Genomic DNA, 23,685 nt, shown 5'->3' on the forward strand with positions numbered 1-23,685 from the left:
CACTTTAATTTAAGACAGGACTCAGAAGTAAAGTGAGGGCATAAAAGCAGACACACACCAACAATTTCCCTGGCCTCTGAATCGTTCTTCTATCAGTTGTTTTGTGAACTAGACATAAGTTCATTTGAAGGTTGATGCTCACATTGGAATTCAGAGCAGATGATAAAAACCCTTCTGTCCCATCTCGGCTGGCACTGACCTTCAGAAATGATCCATGAAATTCTCCATTTGACACTGTCATGGATCACTCAAAGTGTTGATGAATTTGAACTAGTTTAGTTAAAAAATGGAACCTGACACGGTGAAAATGAGACACACACTATTTTGAATTGATGGTCAAGAGTTCAAAGCAGGATCAAGAACACACTGTCAGGAAAAGTTTATTACTTGCAACATTTCCTTAAAGTGAGGTTTACAACACTCTCAACTCATCTGCAAAAAGTCACAGCCTGGCGTCTCCATTGCGTGTCCTGTAATATAATGCCTCAGGAAGTGGGTCCAGAATCATTAGATATGCTCTGCCAATCACACAGTCCCTGGGGATTTAGTCATCACTGTTGATAAAACCTCACATTTCTTGCCCTCTATTAAGCAATCAATGCTAAAATTACAATGTCTGTAATTAACTAATTGTATAAGCAGTGTAATTAGCCTTAAAAATGAATAAGTAATATTATTTTTGCCAGTTATTATTGGGATGTTTCTTGTTCTGCTGACTTCACATATATATATATATAAATTATTTCCACACTTGTATGCTGCTTTGTGCTGAGATACTGACAAAAAATGATTTCCTAATATTTTAGCAGCCTGCATGTCACAGTGGTATTGGGGTCTGTGGTAGCTCAAAGTACAAACCTTCAATATCTCTACTTCCTTTTTGTTGACCAGATTTTGACAGTAGGTTTCAGGAATGTCATTTCTAGCTTATTTGGTGACTTGTGTCATATTGGAATGGTCAGAGTTCACTGCTGGACACCTTGGCAATATATTATTGGAACAAACTGTTTGGTCAGCCAGTGGGGACAATATCTGAGCAGAGGCAGAACTTGTAAGAAATAAAAGTTATACTACTTCATTATTTTTTTTTATCATACATAGATTTCCCATAGTCCAGCCAGGGTTACTACCATGCAACAATTCATCTATTTAATGCAAAATGGGTATGACAACAAAATGATAGATTAGAAATTAAAGAGATTTGTGTATAGTATCGGATGTGCTTTCCTCTCATTCCATTTATTAGACCGTTATAAATTGCTTGACTGCTTTATGCTGTAATGATCTTTGCTGTTACCTCCTAACTGCTCATAGCCTATGATTTTATTATCAAGTGGCCTTATTTCTGCGTATCCTGAGATGAATCAAAAGTAAGTGTTCTCAGGTCCACCTTAGTTTAAACCCAAACGTCAACCTAAAACCTGAACTTGATAAGCAGGTTGGTAATCCCTTGTGCTTTTACAGTTAACCCTGAAAATATAGTCACTAATCTGTGACTTTACCCATATAAATAATTACTAGGCATACCATGATACTTTGCATGTTTAAATATTAGAAATCATGCAAGCTTATGAGAGTAATTAGTGGCATTTTATAACTGAAGTGAATAAAACATGTGAAGTAGCAAAGTGTTTTTTAACAGTGTCAAAATAATTCGCTAAGAATAATTTTAATAAGTTTCTTATAGCATGTTTTTGTCAAAGAGTCAAGTACAGCACATCTCTCAGTGAAACACGTCATTATTATCCACACTTAAAGTGTAATATGTTATAGGCAGTGGCAGGAGTCCGAATTTTGTTAAGTAAACCTCTAAATGTGAACACAGCACTTGGTCTACATGCATTGATGGGCTCTCCGCCTTGGCCGCTGCCTGCATCTGATCGGCCAGCTCCCTGTCACCTCTCCATTTCCTCTCCACTGGGATGTCCTGTTTGCGCTTGGTACTAGTCCATCACGCGGCGCGTCCACGTCGTCCGATCTCCAGTATTTGTCACTCTTGTTTAAGCCTCGATCTGACATGCCGGCCTTTTTGTGCTTGTGGTCTGTATGAGGGATAGAATGGGAAGCCAAATGACTTCACGATGGAAATACGAAAACGTTGCTCTTGTGGGGCATTTTTCCTGGACGCATACGTGAACGTATCTGTATAAAACAAATGGAATTTTGTATTGAAATAAATATCGTGATTGAGGTTACACATTTATTCAAAACTCCCATATAGAAGAAGGGTCAAACTCATATATCCTACCACCAGCATTAACGGTTAACGGCGTTAGCTTCAGGTAGTGCCACGGTAATGTTTTCTCAATCAAAAATGAACCTCCAACATATTTTACAGTGATTTTACTACATAATGTTATTTGAATACGGCGGTAGCGACTAGATGACCGCTCCACAAAAACACCACCTGAACCCGTCTGAGTGTAAACGTCCCGGAAAACAGCCGACCAGGACTGCAGTCTTTTCTCGGTCACACGTGCAAGTCATCAACAAAATTCTGAACAGGCACCCAATCAACTAACGAACAAATGCAGGCACATTTTGGTCTGTTTGGAGTGCGCATAATTGGAAACTTGCAACTGCAGGATTACATGAAGAACAAGGTGACTTCAGGATGCAGGTGTACAGAACGTGTAGGAGGTGTTACAAAAGAAGAAACTATAAACACATGTAGAGTAAGGAAAGATACAGTCTTTCCTGCTATGTCACGATTTAGAAGAAATTAAGTAATCAGTTCAGCGCAACTACACAGTTCACATGAAAATTATAATGCGTTACATTTTTATGAAACTGGCAGTTTTCAGCATACCATTGGTCCCACGATGGGGGTTAGTCAGTCATCTGTGTCTTTGCGTGGATTTGTAAATGCATGACCTCATTTACATGTCGATTCTGATTGATTTTCACCTTGGGCTCAACTGAATTTAGCTCAGCGGTAAGTTGATACCGTTGCGCTAATTATTGCCTAGTAACTTTATGAATAAGATTTAATACTTTGAGTAAAGGGCGGTGTGTGTGTGTGTGTGTGTGTGTGTGTGTGCGTGCGTGCGTGCGTGCGTGTGTGTGTGTGTGTGAGTGTGTGTGTGTGTGTGTGTGTGTGTGTGTGAGAGAGAGAGAGAGAGAGAATGCGGTTAAAGAGGTGGAGGTATACATTTTTTTGTCATATTGTACTGATTTCAGACTTCTGGCACACCTGCACGGGGACGTTTGTTTTTACAATAATGAGCAGCCCATGTAAAAATACAGTGTTTGGGTCCAACACGAAGATCAAACCACTCAACCAGCTTCTGACAACAGTTCTTAATCAACCTGACAATAACAATATATCCTCTGAGCTGTCACTACAGTCTTGCACATTTGACCATTTTCCTCTACAAACACTTACTCATTAGAGCACCTACATCTGTGTTCGCTTCCAAATGATTTTTTAAGGTTAGATTCTCTTGACACTTCATCTCCATAATTTTTCAACACCAGCGTCTTTGAGTTGACCTTTATAGTGAATGCTTTTCCCTGTCTTTGATTTCATCGCATACACTTCACATAAAACATAAAACCCACAACAGGAAACAGAGCTTATAAGGGCTTGAACATCTGGGCTCACCCTGACGTGATTGTGTATTTTGAGCGAAATCTTGTGTTCTCACTGGTCCAGTGACGTACTGGGAATTATCACAATAAACAGGAATGGTCCAATTTACTTTTTATTGATATGAGCTACCAGCTGTTATACCATTCATTTACTAATTTGTTCAGTTTAAGGGATCCCAAACCCAAATAACTGAACATCACAACTTCTCAAGGTTACACCAATTTATCATAAATAAATATGGACAACAACAGGTATCATAGATCTTACATTGCTGTTGCACCTTGTAGCTGACTGTAAATGTAAAAATATACCATTAATATACAGGTATACTAAATAAACTGGCATTAGGCCACCAATACATAGATTTACATGTCGGGTTGCTGGGAGAACCAAGATTAGCAATGGCTGTTATTTGTTGCTAGGTAACCTTGCATTGTGGCTATATTGTGAGATCAAAGCCCCTCTTGAGAGTAATCAAGACCGGTGCTCTGGTTGGCTGATCTTGAAGCTGCTCTTGCAACCAGGCAAGATATAAGTGATATTTTCTTTCCAGACAATTTTCATGTGGTGACAGAAAAAATTATGCATGTATGATATATGATATAAACAGAAACATTAACCACCTATACATGCAAACACAGTACAATACTGATACAGACTATCCGACTGCACAATATTTTTTGCAGTGCAATTAATCTACATGTAACAGTAATCATTAATGTAATTCAGAACCCATTAGAACATAGAAAAAACAATATAACACGTTGTCACTGATGTTATCATGAACCTGAAAAAAACATACAAACATACAAACCAATAAATAAACAAATAAATAAGTATATTTGTTTTGGTAAAGGGGGATCACATATGTTGATAGTGATGTGTGATACAGTCCTGTCACACAAAAGCACCGCAATGACAGCAATGTAAATTCCTTTCCGAATATGTTCCACCCTCAAAATGGAAATGTGAAAATGCATTCGTGTGATTTGATTCACGGAGGACATTTTCACTTATGGGTCTGCAAATCATTAGCGAGCGGGCCATCATATTCCTGCGGCTTTCGCTGACAGCTCTAATGCGTCTCTGGGAAGGGCTCAGGGCCGGCTACAGGCCTAGAAGCACAGAGTTCCTCCCAGAGAATACACGGATACAGCTTATTACAGCTCTAAGTGACCACAGACTGCTGCTCGCCGTTTAACCTGAAGGGCAGTGGGGCCATTTAAAGAGGAAAAACTAATTTTGTGAATTTATATTGATGTCTGTGAAGCTCTTTGGACAAATCATGTTTATGACTTGTAGAATTCTATTCATTCTTTAAGCGAATGCGTTTAAGACCCACAGAACGGCAGGTTTATAAATAATCTGGCATATGAGCTCTGACAGTCTCCATATGTTCTGCCATTGTAGTACTTTCTTATTAGTTCATACAGAAGAGTCTAGGGTGTCAGGCCTTTAAGGTACTACCTAGTGTTCAGATGTTACGTTCATAATGTGTGACTGTAAACGCTATTATTCATTCACTGAAGAATGACATTTTTTGAACTCATAATTTCTGCGCTCCATGCTAAAGGTTAATTACAGTTATAAAACAATCATCAAATCAGAGTGGTAAATCTTCATCTGGTGTTCTGGAGCACATTAAAGCTACAACAGGCACTGCATTACCACAGCCCCCATCCCCCCCAACTGATAGATTTCTAACTATTAGCAATACTTTGCATAAACATTGTTTGGATCTAATTGCTCATTGTTAACACACACACACACACACACACACACACACACACACACACACACACACACACACACACTGGACCATAAGTTATGAACATTTTGGTTTGGCTCAACCAGTATTTATTGTTTCTCACTAAGTGTGTTTACTGTGGAAACATAATTTAATGATCTTTTGTCTCCTGAAGCCAGAGTTTAACATCTTTCAAAGACCACCATGTCACACAAACAATAATGTTATTAATGTTGTGAATAACCTATGATAAAACATAATAAAACATAACAGACTTTATGGTCAGGTGGAATTAGTTGCCCTGTTCTCCCCTGTCCTGCACACACCATTTACCAACATCGTCTGGCATAATGAGGGTGGATATATGATCATTATGAATGATTTACATTTACGTTTTACTGAATCTTCTGTCCAAACTGACTTACGCTGACTGCATAGAAAACTAATCCGGTCTTGACTTGAATTTGAGTCTAAATACTTTGCTCAAAAGCCTGTTAGAATCAGCAGGAGTTGAACTGATGAGTTGAGAATTCAAACTGATATTTTTCCCCCAAAACTATGAAAGATGTTTGATAAAGGCACTAAGTCTTCAGATAAAATATTAACTTGAAATTCACACTAAGATGTCACGTGAATGAAGTTGTTTGAAAAGAAGCAAGTACCAGCTCTGTCCTTACGGTTGTGTAACTGTAAAAGAGTGAGAACACAAGGAATGTAGCGACAACAATCCTGGTTACCTAATTTAGTTAATTACTCATTTATTTTAGCTCTGTATTTATATGCAAAAGATACATTACCAACACACTAATGATGTATCATCATCATGTCAGATAATGATCATAGTAACATGAAGCGAAAGCATTAACGTAGCTAAGCTTGAAGAATTCTGCGGGGCACGGGCTCCTATTTCCTCTGATAATAAGGAGCTTGGAGTTTGCTAGTGCAGCTCAGCGTGACTGGCCGAGGCTGTGGAGACAAGCTGGAACACGGGGTTTGTTTTCCCAGTGAAACACAAGCTCTTCCTTTGTGCACGTACATGCGCATATCTGAATGTAAAGACACTTTATCACATACAGATGAGGCATCCGAGCCTGTCACAGTTTCAGAGGGAAATACGTAGAATAATCTGCTGCAAAACAGCTGGGATTGAGCTGAATATTAAATGACCTTTGCATGCATATCTGACGGGAGTCTGCACTCGCGCTCTGTGTGACTAGTGGCAGGTTGGGCTATCACTTTCCGCTCCCACTGTCATGGGTTGTTTCCACTCTTTCAAAGAAAGAAAAAAAAAACAAAACAATCGCATCCCTTGTTCCTCTCGTTTCGAGTGTCTCCTTCAACCCTCTCTTTCACCCTTTTTCCTTAAATGCGATGCAGAGAGAACGTTTCAATAGAGGCACCCCAGATGAAAACAGCCTGTCAATGAGATGGAGTTTGAAGAGCGAGGAGGTGCGAATCATCTCATCAGCGCTGGCCCGTATTGTAGTTTATGCTAACGCTGTATGTCACTACATTGTTGAGCAGAATCAAACAGAACACCATCACTGCATTCAATTTAGGGGTAATAATGTATTGCAAAATAAATAGGTTTTATATTAGTTTCTGGTATTATACATGACCCTTGTGCTGGTGTAGAACATTCTTCTCATGTTACTGTATGCAGGTTGGGCAAATTACAATAACAGTAAAAAACATGTTGATAGATAATGCTACAGAAAGGTTGGCTCCCTAGTAGGAAAAACAGCTCCTGAAGAAAATGACTACCAGCATGCTTTGCATACAAAAGGGAATTAGTTGTTTTAGAACTATAATTTTGCCTTTGCAATGACTTCTCTGAAAAGCCTCTCTGAAAAGCGCTCGTATGAATAACGTCACCTTTATGCATGGCTGAATGTAAGTAGGTATTCGATTACAGATCCAGGGAAACAACGGCTCACTTTGTTGCCACGGGTCATTCGGATGCACAACATGCCTCTATTGAGAAAATCGCGAAAATCTTCGACTTCCATCATCTCCTATCAGAGTGCGGCCTCACGCGAGCACGCGCAGCGCGCTGCGTGCCATTTGGACAGGATGGACGGCGGTGAGCAGCGTCGTGCACGGATACACCTTCCCTCCGTCTCTCCGAGGGCTCAGCGACGCGAGCAGGACGGTGGTGGAATCCACTGCGATGGTTTCCTTTTTTTTGTTAAATACACTCCCGATTACATCCAGTCCCCACATTTGGAGCCGAGAAGATGAGGTGGACCGCGCGCAGAGGTTAATGTAGGGCGTGCTCAGAAAACATCGGGCCACAATCGCGCTCTGAGTCGGTGCTTGTGCATATATTTCGCCAGCTGTTTATTCGTAGCGGCGTGCATGCTTGCGTTCTGTGTACTAAATTGAATGCATGCACGTAGCTTTATGAGGGTTCAGAAATGTACTTTTGGTATGTTTTATCCACAATTGTTACAGGCTACAGGCCGCTTCCTTATTCCGGAGACCATTGCTTTATTTATTTCGGAGGCTGAGCCAAGTAGGTGTCATCGCACTCACGTGCAGTGGCACATCGCCTTAGTGGCACATTTTGGTTCCAGCAGCGCGAGACCTTCCTTTGGCTCCTCATTTGTGCCCTGGAGTTTGGCTCTGCTCCAGGAGAAGCCTGTGCTATACATCACCGCAGATGGAGAATGTCCAGCAAGAAACCATATTGTAGACTTTCCTGGGCCAAAATAATAATCACTAAAGGATTTTTTTTTCTAGGCGCTTAAAATCCTCTCATCCTGTCTCATTATTGCATGGCCAAAAATTACAGCATCGAGGTATATAAGATTAATAGTCAGTTCAAGGTCGGAATATTGAATAACCCGTTATGCAAACTGCACTGAAGGGAAGCCCTGTGCAGAACAGGCAGATTGCAGTATCATAAAGAGCCAGAGTGCATTGTTCTTTAGGTCTCATTATTCAGCACCTACGACTTTCACTCCTGCAGAAGCCACGTTCATGGTTCAGCATCACTGCAGCCCATGCTAATTTGCACTTGAAGTTAGGCATTCAAGTCAATCCATACATTCAACGATTAGCGCCAGGATCTTTCTAAATGGCTCAGCATAATCCATGATCATGTTTATCGGTCAATAAAAAAGCACTTATTCATTGATTCCATTTCTGTAACATTTTCCTATGTGACTGCGTCCAAATACTTGTAGGTCAGTGTCATTTCCTGTTTGTTACAGTAACAGAGCCCAATCATGGATTCCGTCTCCTTGTTCTCTGTTAAACAATGGAGGAATAGAGGATTTAGTATCGCTCTGTGATAAAATAAAGAGGTGAAAATGTAAGAACCAGCCTTCTGCTATACCACTCTATGTCCTAATGAGTGCTAAAGCATACTTTCAGAGTCTTGGACCTTTTGCCTGGGAGCAAGATCAGAACTGACCCCTGAGTCTCTTGTCACATTTAATTAAAGCCATGATTCGGAAAGTTGGATATTCTGGCACTGCGCGCAGACCTGAACTTAGAAGGGTTTGAAAGATAGCAGTCGAGCATGGGCTGGGGTTTGAGACCAACTGTCTTTCTTGGCCCGTGCGGCGCCCATAACATTCAGCACATTTTATACACGGCTAATTTCAACTGGACAGCTCCCGTGCCAACAAAAATATATTCAGTCTTTCTTGCCTTTGCCACTGGTAACAGGCCAGGACTCCCTTGCAATTTTAATGGAAAAGGAGAGTGAAAGAAGCAAAAAATAGAGGGATTTTATTTCTAAGTGTGACATTCATTTAAATACTGGAGAAAGTATACCATAAAGCTTGTCGGCCTAATAAATCACATGCAGGATGAGAGAGAAAAGAGCCAGTTTTGAACATACTGTGAGCTGAAGTCATGGGTCATATCTGCTGACTGCAGGAGCAGAGTTCTTGGCATCTGTACATCCTCCAGCTTTGTTGAGTGGAAGCAGTCAAAGAAAATTATTACCACTGGGCAAAAGTAATATCACAGGGTTAAAGGCTACATTCTCTGTTCAATTGCTTCATGAGAGACTTTGCAGTTACCTTTTACCTTCGTACCTGTTCTTTATGTTGTGTATATATATATATATATATATATATATATATATATATATATATATATATATATATATATATATAATTGTCTCTGGAATGATTATAATATAGGTATTATATCTTTATTAACCTTTTACATGCAGGTGCCTCAATATTTCTTGCTGACATTAGCATCACTTGTGCCTTTCTGTCTTTGTTTTATGTTTTTAAACTTCAAACCATAGACAGAACCCTGACTCAGTGGACTGGATATTTCTTTTGCTTTTTTTTTTTGTTTTGGCTCACCCCTTGAACACAGAATGAAAGGGTTCAAAGACAGGCTCTTGGCCAGCCCATATTTCTGCCCCTGCCCAGAGACAACGGCTTGTTCCACGATCCTAGAACCGGGTCGTCCTTCTTCTCTGAGTGGTAGCCTTTGATGGCCCTCTGCAACGATTCTGAAGTATTTCACAAGAAAATGAATGCAGCACAGATTTCAATCTATCATTTGTCCTTAATGATGGCTGACATATTTTAGGAAACTGTGGCAACTGAAGTGGAAAATGAAGAGAACCCCCATAATAGCTCAGGATTAAGACCATCCAAGTCCTGTCTGCCAGTGATCTGTTTTGTTGGCATTGTCATGTTCCGCTATATGTCATACAGTGCCATATTCTTGCCAGTCTGCATACATTATTTTGATTTAATATCTCATTTCTAGTAAGTACCTTCCTCGTTGAGAATCACTGTAATATACTATTTGCTATCAACTATTTCCCCATGTGCTGAAGGACAGCATTTGAGCACCTTTTTGTTTTGAGTGGATCTTTACAAATACAGGGGATACACAAAGTGTCTGTAAATCTTCGGTGTGAATCCATAGTCATCCCAGGCTACATATAACTCATATCACACTCCCCATCTTCAAAATGCATCCATTTTTCAGCATTTTTACTTTATACCAGTTGCTTACTTTTTTTAACACTTCTTTTAAATGCTGAACACAGCCATGCAATATAGAGTATTTTAGAAAGACAGCTCTAGGGCTACAGATGTTTGCTTTTACAAGCCCAATCAAGGCGAACTGCTCTCATGATAACAAAGATATTGTATAACATTGTGCGCGTCCTTAAAAAAGTTTAGGCAGCCGAAACTGTGAAATGCAATTTTTCCATTTCCTCACTGGAGGCCGTCATGGTATAACAGAAAATGTGTCGTCAGGCACTCTAACAGACAAAACCTGGTCAGTGCATTTGTATCACTTTTTTATACATGGTACTTACATTTAGTACCATGTATGTGCTCACAGAATAAAAACAGAGCAGGTATTCTGATATAAACAGCAACAAATTTTTGCAGATATATTTAGAAATTAATGCACTTGTCTTTCATTTTTTGCTGCTGCAGTAAGGAAGAGCTATTTTAAACGGTAGAACGTAAAGGGGGCGATATTTGACATCAGTAACAAGGCACTCCCGCCCACATCAGCCATTCTCTACTGTACGTGGTGAGTCTTTTTCTTCATATACACTGAATGAATGTAGATGAACAAATATGAAGTGAATAAGTCAATGTGTTAAGTTTCTAGAGGAAAAGAACTTCCGAAATGTAATGACAGCTGGCTCGTCAGGCATTGGTGCGACAAATCTCTTAAAGAGATCACATGCAAGGTCCTGAGGTCATGGAACGAGGTGTGCACTGTTACCATGGTAAAGGTCGCCAAATGCTTGGATCCTTCTGATTGGTCTACTCTGGCTCCTGAAAATACGGATCATCCAGCAATAATATGGGCTTGTGTTATATGAAAGATTACCTGTATTCTGAAGGTCTGATGTATTTTTAGAAGTTCACAGGGTCTTGTAAAAGAGTGGCTATGACGTTTCATAAATAAAGGACTGGATTTATCATATCAAGAGGCGATAAATATTTGTAGTGACATGTCAAATGTCAATTAGAGCCTTTTAGAGAATCAATGTTTTTATTAGTACTTATGTGATTATGATAAATTTTTATAATTCTATATTTCAGATTTTACATTTTAGCTTGAAATATTTTGCCAATGACAGCCTCAGTAGATTTATTGTGTGGCTGAATGTATAGAGTTTGTAAATTAATTATGAATGAATACACAAACATTGTACAATTCATATTTAAAGGAAATATCTTGAAAAGTTCATGCCATTGGGCATTTATTTCTAGCCATAGTGAAGCACTTCAGTTGCGCTTTTGTCACACTTCCAGTTTAGGTTTTTATCTTTTTTTACACTTTGTGCTCCACAAAATGTCTTGTTCCCCCTATATTTAACTTAAATTTCATTTCATCTCACAATTCAAAGTCTTTCCCTTAAAACCACATTGCTGTGTAGCAGCTGCATGCATTCTAATAGTGACTTACCTCCTATAACATGTTTCACAGCAATTGGTAAAAGAGAGCTTAATTGCTGAGATATGGCGTTCATTAAATCTAACAGCCCCCTCTTAACCACACAGGGCGCACTTGGAGAAATAAGAAGCCCTCACCTCAAGCGCCATTAGTTATACTGGTAAAGCCTTGGGTTGGGAATTTTAGAAATATGGTATTAGCTGTAGGAGACATCTCAAGTGGACACGTTTAAATGTTCGTAACTGGATACTGCTCCAGGGGCGACCCAGGATAGGTTATCCCGGTGTGCTTGTGGACATTTAAGTGTCGAAAGTAAGTGCGGATTGAATCGAGAGTAAGTCTGAAGTGAACGTTAAAGTGCTTACGCTCCTGGGGATGGACGTTTGTTGTCACTTTGTTCTCACTTGTTCACAAGTGTCTCGCAGTCACTCTACAATCAAGCAAGAGGATTCTAGAGGATTCTAGAAGCGGAAAAGTGCTACTGTTGCTTTTTCTTCTCTGTTTACATTTTATTATCTTTGCCATATCAGATTTTCTTACATCATACCTTTTAAATTCTAATGTTAACCATTCTATACATATAATACATGCATTTTTGCATACAGCCTTTATGCCTGATGGCCTATTTTCCAAAATATCAGATCTTTAAAATAGAATATTATTAGAAACAAGAACAATAAACTAGTCTAATATAAAACATTATACCAAAGCTATTTGAGATAAATAAACACACCAGTTCATAACACTGGAATAAGCAGCTAGCCCGGCCCGTGTCTGAGCTCTAGGATCTACAGTACTGGACAGAATCCAAGCCAAGCGCTCTGGAGGCAGACTGAGAGAGGGATGAACCAGAGTTTCCACTTGCAAACTTCATATTCCTGCTCCTACCTAGTTGAAGCAGAAATGAAAAATGAGAAGCCGAGAAGTTTGACATTAAAAGAATGATAAAGGTCTCACCCTGCTAGGATTCAGGGAATGTGGCTTACCACCAGGGCTGTAATTACTGTGGAGGGCACAGTAGTACCACGGGGGATGTGGTTCATTCCTTCATTACCATTACTTCATTTGTTATAAAAAGCTTCAATATAAAAATGATTCATATTTATAGTGCATGAGATTCAATAAAACACACACATGCCAAATGCTATTGTGTGCCTAGGTGCCTTGATTAAATTACCAAGTAAATGAAACAATCAAAAGTTGCAATTAATGCAATTAGAACTGCAATGAATGTTACATTTATGTGCAAAGGAGTTATATTACATGAGTTGGGAACTGAAATTAAACAAAGTTTATAGACCTGGTTCAAGCAGGCTCATAACTGCATACCACTGCTGGGTAATGATGATATCTTTTATATACTACTTAAAATTAGCAAAATATTACTGCTTGTGCCAAGAGCAAACGTGGGAAAGTGGTTAGGACATCCCACGGGCCATATGGGCCTGGTGGGGTATGCGATCCAATGGAACGCTAGGCCACCTGACTCAAGCAATTAGTCTGTTTTCTTGGCTGAAAAAAACAACAGACAGATCGAAAGCCCCAAACTGTCTATGTAAATAACACAGTTATTTGTATGGCACCAAACCACCACTGAAAGCCATATCTCTTTTTTTATTAAAACTCAGCAATGTTCGGGCGCCAACCTTTCCTGTCAGATAGAAGTGGCGATAAAATCCTGTTGCCACAACATTTGTTCCTGTCGCCCACAGCTTTGGATGTTGGTGCACGTCGTGGTGCCAGTTCCTCGCTCGTGACTCACGTGCATTCGCTCTCTCCACCTCCTTGAAGTCTGGCTGTGCCTCTGGCCCCTGCTGTAGTGAGCCTCCTCCTTGGCGAGGCCCTCTTCCCCTCTTCTACCTCTCCTCACTCACCTCGTTCAGCGTGTGATTGAAGGGCCTCCACAGCGCAGGAGGACTGTGAAGGACTGGCATATTTCTGTACTACTCACCGGAACAGGATTTTAAGTGCCATCAACTTTGAACCGCCCGCAAGGGCATGTGCCATGGCATAGACTTCAGAGGGACGCAGCATTCTCAGTGAGTGTTAATCAGTATATGCAACAAGTGTAGTATTTGCAAAACACAAGCCTGGAATCCGATTGGCCGAAGAGAGGCTGGTTGCAGTGTTGGCACAACCTTGCGCAGTATTTCCATACTGCCAACCTGCAAATGCTCAGCTTACACGCTGCGACCACCTCTAAGTGGATGCAATGCCCCACACAGATCCATGCAGGTACATGCCAAGATTAGGAGGCACCTTTTAAAAACACTCCAGAACTCATTAGCAAGCCACTCAGGAACTCACAGGAGACAATCTGCTTGAGTGCACCTTAAGTGCTTCACGTGGAGGGACAATAAAAACAAATGAAAGACCATTACAAGCTTCAAAACAGGAAGAATGTTCCGGAGCTTTCGAGAGCTGGTCTTTTGACCACCAGAACAGTTTGAGGTAGAGACAAGAACATTCCAGGCCATCAAAACAGGGGCTACCATAATCAAACACACATTACTGCCATGACAACAAGAGAACAAATATAAGGGGAAGGAAAGGCTTTTCAGTGCAGTTCAAGCAAGCATAACAAAACTGGATGGTCTGTCATAGTCTTTTCATTATCTAATGGAGGCTGTGGTTTAAAACAGGAGAGCGGGTGAATGTTTCTAATTTCTTTTTCCCTGATGTTTTTCCATATCTGGTGAACTGAACTGCCCTTTGAAAAAGGCAGAAATTTGGTTTCACTGATCTTGGATCCTTCCTCTTTTTTGACTGGTGCAGTCTGAACCATGTCATGTGCCTCGTAGCAAACCAAGCTAAGACAGTCTCTAAAACGAGGCATTTCACCCACACGACGTAGCTGAACTGGAGATGCTGACGCAGCCTGTGTGTCGGGGAAAGGCTGTGTTTCAATCAGCCGTTATTTTACTTTCAGTTAAAGCGAACGGAAAGCAGAAAAGGAGTGAGTCATATTGATTAAATAAAAAACAGCTTCTGCCACCATCTATCTTCAGCATAACCTGATCTCATGGCTGCTCACTGACTGTGGCAAGAGCGATCCAGAGTGGGCCAAATATGGATCCACATATTATCCAGCAACAAGTCGTGTCCAGTGGCCAGCTATAAAAGCCAACCTCTGGAACCGCCATAGCTGATGGCTACAGGGTGGAGGGAGAGCTTATATATCAGAGGTGCTTCCTCATTAGCTTCTTTGATGTGCAGTACCAGTCAAGTACCAACAAGGACAATAACCCTTAAGTACAATTAAATAAACAAAAATTTACAATTAACTAAAAATTTTTGGCACCAGGTGTTATTTTTTATTTATTTATTTATTTGTTTATTTATTTAACAAATAATGAACAATTTCCACCAACTCTGAAAGTACAAACATTTCATATATAATAAAATATTTTTAAATAATTAAAAATAATAAAAGTCTACTCCTTTATTTGCCAAAGATTCAGATTTATTGCAAGATGATGATAAAATACAGCTATGGGCAGTTTTGGCAAAGTAGTTGAAGCCTTAAAAATTTGACATGCCTTTCTTGGTGTAGGTATTTAGTAATAGCACACAAGATCTCTGTGTTCCTCTCTAATCCTCTATGGATTACATCTCTGCGCTGTTTCTCATTATGGCCCACTGCTCATTCATCTACCTCCACAGAGGACCATATGTTGAAACACGCTTAAATGTTCCATCGTCAGCCAATATACCTTTATATATATATATATATATATATATATATATATATATATATATATATATATATATATATATATATATATATATATGTGTGTGTGTGTGTGTGTGTGTGTGTGTGTGTGTGTGTGTGTGTGTGTGTGTGTGTGTGTGTGTGTGTGTGTATGTGTACAAAAAAAAAAACAAATAAATCATTGCATGAAGATTTCATGTTGGCTGCTCCCCTTGCCACTGTCCCATCAGAGGAACAAATGGCTACTTAAATATTTAAATAAGTAATTTCCCGTAATGTGGAGAGGTAGGTACATTAATACATCAAAAATAAAGGGCAATATCAATCAGGGAGGATATGAGCAATTAATCATTAGCCAAAATAATGACTGCAAATGATGGTGGTAGTAAGGCTAATGTAAATGTAATAGTGATTTGCATGGCATCACCTTTGAATGCTAGTGTAGTTGACATTAGTAGGCATTATTAGGTTTGTAAGAACATTTTTATGAGTGTATTCAATATACTAGGAAGGATTCATTGTTAAGCACATTATCAAAAACTGACACACATATTTAAAGTAATAAACACTGTAGTAGTAAAAGGATTTGTACAGGTAAACCAAAATGTCATAAAGGATACTACAATTATTATGCTTGAAATTAATATCACTAGAAAAGTAACTATTCTGAGATCCAATGTCTAATAATCACCCCCAAACACAACCACACCAAAACAACACTCCACTTCATACCCACAAACTCTTTCCCTTATACACACACTCTCTGTTACTCACTTTTCTTTCCTCGTTGTTATTGATGTTTAACCCATGTGTTCGTGTTTACATGTCTTCCCTCATATATGTTACTAATAAAGTCTTCTGGGTGGGCAGGGTAACAACAAAAATAAATGATTATGCTTTTCAGATTCCACTCAAGTTTATTACATGCTGAGTCTTTATTTATGCTGTTTCATTGTTTTGACAAGAATTGAATCATTCAGCAACACACTTCAAAAGCCATCAAATTTTTTGCTAAATATAAAATCTCTTGACAACTATCAACACAAACAGGAGGGCCTCTCCAGAAGGAACACTGCTGGCAGAATAAGTGTGATGTCGTGACGTGATGATATGCTCAATAAAAAGCACAGAGCTCAAGTCGTCTTTTGAAAAAGTGAAGCTAATAAGTGCCGTGAGAGGTATGTAATCTGGGGTAATCTTCTCAGACGGTTAGCATGCAGCTCGTCGCAGCTAGAAGAGTCAGGCAGCTTAGTCACACATTACAATGCTTTGTTGTGCTTTTATCTTGAATTAGTCCTTAAACCCTACACCACAGTCTGGGCCCCTCGTATCCTAAAGGGCGAAATGTAAAACTGCATAGGCAGCGACATTCTTGGAGCGCTAGCTCATTTGATATTCCTTGTCTGTCTGCATGAGTGGCTTTTGTCCTTGACCCCTTTGGTCAGCCTACAGGGACTTGGCATATTTAGAATTTACTAGAGCATTGTCTGTCTTCTAGGAAAGAATCAGGGGTCACGTTTGTCCCATGGAGTTCTGACAATAGGTCAAAATCTGAATTTTCATATGATAACATAACTGGCAGAATCAAGGTTTAATGTCTAGGGCAACAGACCAAATAAAAAAGACTTTTCATGTTCCCTTTCTTGTCAACAATTTATATCTGTCAATATAACATATAGATATCTCATAAAACAGAGAAAATGAGAATAAGATATGAATGTTAGAGGGGGGAAAATGACCTTTTACAAGACGGTATACACATTTCTCTTTGAAAAGAACATATACATTCCTTGAGCACGTTTCGTCTGCCCTGTGTTGCAGGATGCCAGATATCTCCTATGCTAAGAGCGTGTAGACTTGTTGCTTTAGCAGTGGAGACTAGCATGATTACCCCGCTGCACTGGCCACTTCATGTGACAGGCTTTCAGGTAGGATTGCCATGTTATGCAAAATCCCTGTCGTCCTCACATTCAGCCCATCTGCCATGAGTTTAAGCCTCTGTCAGGATTCATATGTTGGTGTGAGCAGTCAGCTCTCTGTAGAGCCAGAGTGCTTTCTCCCAGACAGCCTCTGTGCTGCCTTTGTCAATATATCTTGGCTTTTGTCTGCTTTCAAGGTGAATTTCATTTGTTCTTTAAATACCTGTTTCTTCTAAAACCAAAAAGCTGTGTAGTTAATGCTGTCTAAGTAAACATGGATTTATTTACCTTCATTTACATCAGTGCCAGTTGCTCCCCTGATCAACTGTCTGATACTGAAATTTCAAAGAACAAACTAAGCATTGTCTAAAATATAGTCACAGGGGAAACGTCTTTAATTCAATTATGAATATGATTAACGTTATTAAAACCTGATGAATAATTCAAGCAACATCTATTTCTCGGGAAATCAACTGTGAAACACATTCCCCTCTCTCCTCTGCCGTGCATTCGACTTCTACATTTACTGCAGTGTTGATGGATAGCATTATAAAATAAACTAATTAAATCTGAAAAGGAAAATGAATTGTGTCAATATTTCATTCTCTGCATCATTATGGAGCTGAGCTAAACCTTTTTTTTGTATTAAATACATAAATCAAAGATTAAATAAAAAATCCCCCGTGAAAGTTATTGTGTAAATGGAATGACAAAATCATTAGAATCAAATGTATGGCCTGCAGCACATGTTGCCCTCATGGCTGTGAAGTTCATGCAGTAATGGGGATGCTTGCCCATCCCACCCAGGAGTGTCACTCCAGATATTAAACCAATTCCCGACAGCACGCTCCCATAACCTGGAAATTGCAGCTCTGCCCTTACACAGCCATGTCCAAGAGCACTCGAAGTTTTGGGCAAAATGTCACTGCTGGAAGTATTGTTAAAGGAGACTGCAATGCAGGAGCTGGTAGATGCAACAAAATGTATGTAAGAATAAGTAGAGGATCTTTTGAAGGAGTACGTTGGTGAGAACAGGACCAGCTGGGCTTGTGGGCATTCACTTTTCTGAGAACTCGAGAGTCAAATCACACTGAAACAGGCATAAATAAACTCAGCTGTATTACTTTAAAATAGTTTAGTTTCTGGTATTTGGCTACACTATGTCAATCATGTGGTGTTTTGAAACTTTCAATTTCTATTCATAATTTGTATAAATCGTAGCACCTTATGTTATATAACTGACAAAATAATTGTTATATATTATTTTGTTGTTGTCAGTAAAATGTTTTGATGGCTTTACATTATCACAGCAGATTGCAGATCAAATTCTTTTACATACGAGTGCAATATCAAGGAATGCTCTTATCATTTGTGATGTTTTAATGTACCATGTTCAAAAACAGCAAAAATGATTAAAGCTAGAAACGTAATTGTTCTTTAATAAGCTAAATAATGGTTGTCATGGTTTGACTGGTAAAATAAGCAAAATAAGCCAAAAAGCACACAAGAGAACGACAGGCCAGTGTGTCCGTTTGTCTTTAATCATTATTATTCATAGTTGCTCAAACACGTGTATATACAAATACAGACCTTTGATTTTTAGTTTTTATTTTTTTTCTCCAAAATTTTCCTGTTCCTGTTTATACAGTGGGAAAGCAGATCAAATACAGCACCCATAGATGCAAATTAAAATGATGAACTGCCAAAACAAAACAAAAAAAAAAACAAAAAATAAATTTAAAACAAAATTAAGCAAACAAAAAAATAATTTAAAAAACCCAAAATGACACCAAGCACAGGAGACCGGCGGCCTGGTTCAGCATACGTATAAATCAGTTATCCCATAACAGGAGAGATGGGGACCGTATAAGGGGTGAAGGGTTGTATGTTATAACAAAAAACCCCTAAAAAAAACAGAACAGAAAAGATTCTAGTGAGTGAATGGTACAGAAACTGATCTTGGCATGTGGCGGGACTTAAGGACCACGGTAAGGGAAGGCCACCGCATTACAACCGAAACAACAACCGAAACTGCAGCTCACCAGTTGATGGAACCAAAACCCTCTGAAATACTTACGCCTTTCACAGGACAGATTCATAGTTATACTGTAAGAACATGACTTCCATAGTTTGATTATATGCTTTTATAGAGGATTGATTCGGATCCTCATTGAGAGAAAACATTAGCATCAAGAACAGGACCTTCCATGTTGCTAGCACTCCAGAACCACTGCTAGATATGTTGTTGGGCACAATAGGCAAAACTCCTTAGCTCAGCTCTCCGATGTTCCCAGTTCAGTAAAATGACCATACATGGGTGTGGTGGTGTACAGTAAGGCTCTGACATTCACTGATGTAAAACCAATAAAACAAAATACTGAGGGTAAAAAATGAGAAAACAACACTTCATCGAACATGTTTTTCACTGTCAAGTTCATGCGCATGCCCCATAACAAAACCGCCAAGTTCCTTTATGAAAAAGCCAACAGTCCATAGAGCGACCCCTCTTTTGCCAACATGCTACAAAAAACGCTTCCAGACCCTCAGAAACACCGAAACCGGTGAAATGTGCTGCATCAACAGATCCACCTCTGATTGGATCCTCAAAACTGTGGATGGCCAGGCGATGGTGGGAGGAGATTTGTAAGACAGTCCTGTTGAAGATGAAGTTCTCCTAGTTGCGTATGGTTGCAGACCCCAGTTCAAAGGTGGTTGGCTGCAGTGATCTTTGAAGACCATGGCTAAGATCATGTGTATGCTCCAGAATCTTTTTTTTTTTATTGTTGTTGTTATTGTTGGTTTTCTTGTTTGTTTTTTTTTGTTTTCTTTTTCTCCCTTTCTTTCTTTCTTTTTTTTTTTTAGAAAAGGCATAATCAAATTAATACTTCCATATCAAACACTATATACAACAGTTTATTAATAACTCATGATATAATAATAATAACAATAATAATACTAATAATAATAATAGTTGTTGTTGTTGTCGTTGTGTTGTTGTTGCTGTTGCTTTTTTTATGTTTAATGATGTCTCCTTTTTGACCTCCAGAAAGGTACAAAAACAAGTACTAATCTAACACTACATGTTATATTGTTGACTACTTCAGGATACACAGTATCCATTTAACAAATTGAGCCTTAGTTCCCAGTTCAAAGCGTGTAAAAAGTATGGTAACAATGGTAAGAGTTATAATCAGAGTATAAATGATAGGAATACAAATATTATTGAAACTGAGTTTCAAAAGTTTCCATAGTTTTTGATGTAAACCATGAAACTAAGCACATATGGTGGTATTTTCCCTCATCCGAATGACTAACCCAAGCTGCTATTCTGCCAAAATAGCTTTGTTACCATTCAAACAAAAACAAACAGAAGAATGCACCTCCACTCCAATTATCACAGAAAGGACAGAGGAGGGAAAAGAACAGGCCTAACGAGAATTAGAAAGGCAGAAACAATTACACAATTTCAGACCATTTCTGTTTAAAAAGTCCCCACCATTGTTTATTGTTGAGAGTGCCAACTGCTCACCTCTCCCCCAACACTCAGGTCTCGTCCTCGGTCCTCGACTGTGCGGCTGTCCCACACAGACCGCTCTGACGGCAAGGTCAAGAAAAAAAAGTCCCAGTGAAATCTGAACCTCCCTCAGAAATGCCCGTGTCTTCGACCATCTATTTTTAATACCGCAAATATCTCCCCAGCCACAGCATGGGCTCTGCATGCTCGGCATATCAAAACCTCCTTAAAAAGTCACTTAAACTGGAAACGGTAGGAGGTGTAACTGGGCACGCACTGGTCGCACACAAGCTTGAAAACAAAATCCATAGCTAACGATGTCATGCAAAGATGCAGAGTGGGCTTAAAGAAAACCTATTCTTAGTCGAGTGTCATTGTTGGTTAATGTCATATAAGATTATGAAGTTGAGTTACTCTAGTTATTTCAGTTTACTGTAACTAAAAAAAACATCAGATTTCTTTCTCTTTCACATTCAAATACTGTATTTTCTAGACGTTGGTCATGTTTTGCAAAGCTACGACAGAAATCATTTTTTCATTCCAGAAAATGTGTGAAGTGAAAACATCCAACCTCTATTGGTTCTCTACAGAGATGGACATACACGGTCATGATGACAAAGAACTTCTATGACTTGACAATGTTGATATTTTGTATCAATTAGATAAAAGGTCATAGGAAAAATATAGGTATTTATGCTCCAGAATGTTTATCCTATAAAATACAAAAGCGTACTGGTGTGGTCTACTACAACGTCCCTCATGTTTGCTGAGAATGAATGTTTTACCTCCCTCTTCTTTTCACTTTCAACCAATCAGTGTATGTCATTAAAGCCCATAAACACAAACAGCCACCTTAATCAACAGGCCCACGTGAGCAGTTGGTGTTTTTCTTGTTGTTGATGTCTGTCTGTTTGGGTTTATTTCTGAGTGTAGCCTTCAGACCTTCTGTCGGCCAGTGTAGTCAGATCGAGGGCCTGGACATATGGCCAACGTTGCCAATTGTAAGGGGAAGCATGTTTGTCTCTAGACAGAACTAGAAGATCTAGAAGAAAAGAACTAGAAGATCTGTATGGAGGCCCCACCTTTAATGTAGACATTTGTATCTATTCTTCTGATAAACATGAACTTAAAACCACACTGTTTTGTAAATGTGGAACTTCTCCGCCCCTTGCCTTCGATCCCCAGTGACCAGACGTCGTAACATGATCGGACATCTCGGCTGATTTGCTAAACACAGGATCTGCTTTTCTCCTCCTTACTATTGAAGACTTGTTTTCTTTAATTGCAGAAAGACCACTTAAATATTTGGAAAAACAAACAAACAAACAAACAAAGAAAAAACGTCCAATAGTAGTGATCCTGGAGAGTCTGGGCGGCCTCCTGTGCCCGAGGAACTTGCCTGCGCGAGGCGTTCTGGCCTCTCGAGAACGGGGGCAGCAGGGGCTGTGGGGGCTCGTCTGGGAGGGAGGAGATGAGGGGGCTATAAGTTGAGAAGTGCGCAGATGCAGATCAGCCAAAGAGCCACTAGGGGGCCTGGCATCAGGGGCAGATGGCCCGAGTTTGAGGCATCGCTTCGGGATGGTTCAGCCGACTCGTGACTGCTGTCATCTAGAGGGGGAAAGTTAGGGAGGGAAGGGTTATCCTTCAATAGATTCTTGTAGAAAGAAAAGAAAACTGTATATATATATATATATATATATATATATATATATATATATATATATATATATATATATATATATATATATATAGTTGTGCAGTTACATATATTTGTGTGTGTATACAGATATACATATATATACAGTGTGAATATATATATATGTGTGTGTGTGTGTGTGTGTATATATATATTCACACTTGCAAAGACACACTTATATATGTGTGCGTGTTTGTGTGTATAGATATAGTTAAAATCAGTTCAAACTATTTCTAACACCCACATTTCATTCACTAATAGCTCCCAAAAAGCCACAAAAATACTTGATAAACATGCGACTGATGAAGTCTGCCTTTTCCTTGACATGCTCATTATAAGTTCTGCACCACGCTTTTACACTCAGAGGGGACTGGTAAAACAAACACACTGCTATCATCATCAAAGCCTGTGATATGATCCTGAAAAGTAGAACGTCTTAGAAGAGCCATGCACCATTAGGGAACATCAGCAGGAGAAATCGACAGGTGTGAAGCACAAAGATACAGATAAATGTGCTTTGGGGGACGGAGGATCTCACTGGCTGGTTCACTAGGGAGAGTGTCAGACAGGCAGGAAAGCAACTAGCCCTTCCAGGCACTCTGTGGGTATCTGGACTAATAAATCAATGCCTCCATGCCGACAGACAGACTGTCAGGAGTAGGAGCGACATGTGTGCAGCTCGGCTACAGGAGCGTCCTGAAAACCCCGGGTAAGTTATGCAGTTGTCATTAATCTATATGGGGTCCTAAGAGCAATACTTCGGGACATCAAGATTTGGTCCTGGCTTTCATTAGTTACACCTACTGAGGCTCTAACACCCATTAATCCAGTCCCACCAACTGCGAGGAGAGGAAGCAGTAGTTACGGCAAGACAGATCCTGTTTTTTAAATGTCAAGGGTGTATATTCATACATATTGCTGGGAGGGGCTATGAGTTCTTGGTGAGATGGAACATATTCCATCAGGTAAAGAGCATGATGTAGACCCTGGCTTTGCTTCCTACTGATGTATGATCTATGATTTTTTTTTCACCAGAAATATGTAAATAATTGTAACTTTCAATTGCATAAAATTGTATTCCACTGAATTGCTTTGCT

General features: G+C 39.4%; 1 protein-coding gene across 2 annotated transcripts in view; it reads right to left on the bottom strand.

The window, feature by feature from the left end:
- Positions 1-18,898: 18,898 nt before the first annotated feature.
- efna5b (ephrin-A5b) overlaps positions 18,899-23,685 on the bottom strand; it is a 78,560-nt gene continuing 73,773 nt past the window's right edge. For both annotated transcript variants that reach the window (XM_077003535.1, XM_077003533.1), the window contains one exon: positions 18,899-22,500. In XM_077003535.1, the coding sequence (XP_076859650.1) occupies positions 22,373-22,500 (128 nt within the window). In that variant the 3' untranslated portion in view covers positions 18,899-22,372. The remainder of the gene's footprint in view (positions 22,501-23,685) is intronic.

This window comes from Brachyhypopomus gauderio, chromosome 4 (genome assembly GCF_052324685.1).
Source record: "Brachyhypopomus gauderio isolate BG-103 chromosome 4, BGAUD_0.2, whole genome shotgun sequence".
NCBI classification, from domain to species: Eukaryota; Metazoa; Chordata; class Actinopteri; order Gymnotiformes; family Hypopomidae; genus Brachyhypopomus; species Brachyhypopomus gauderio.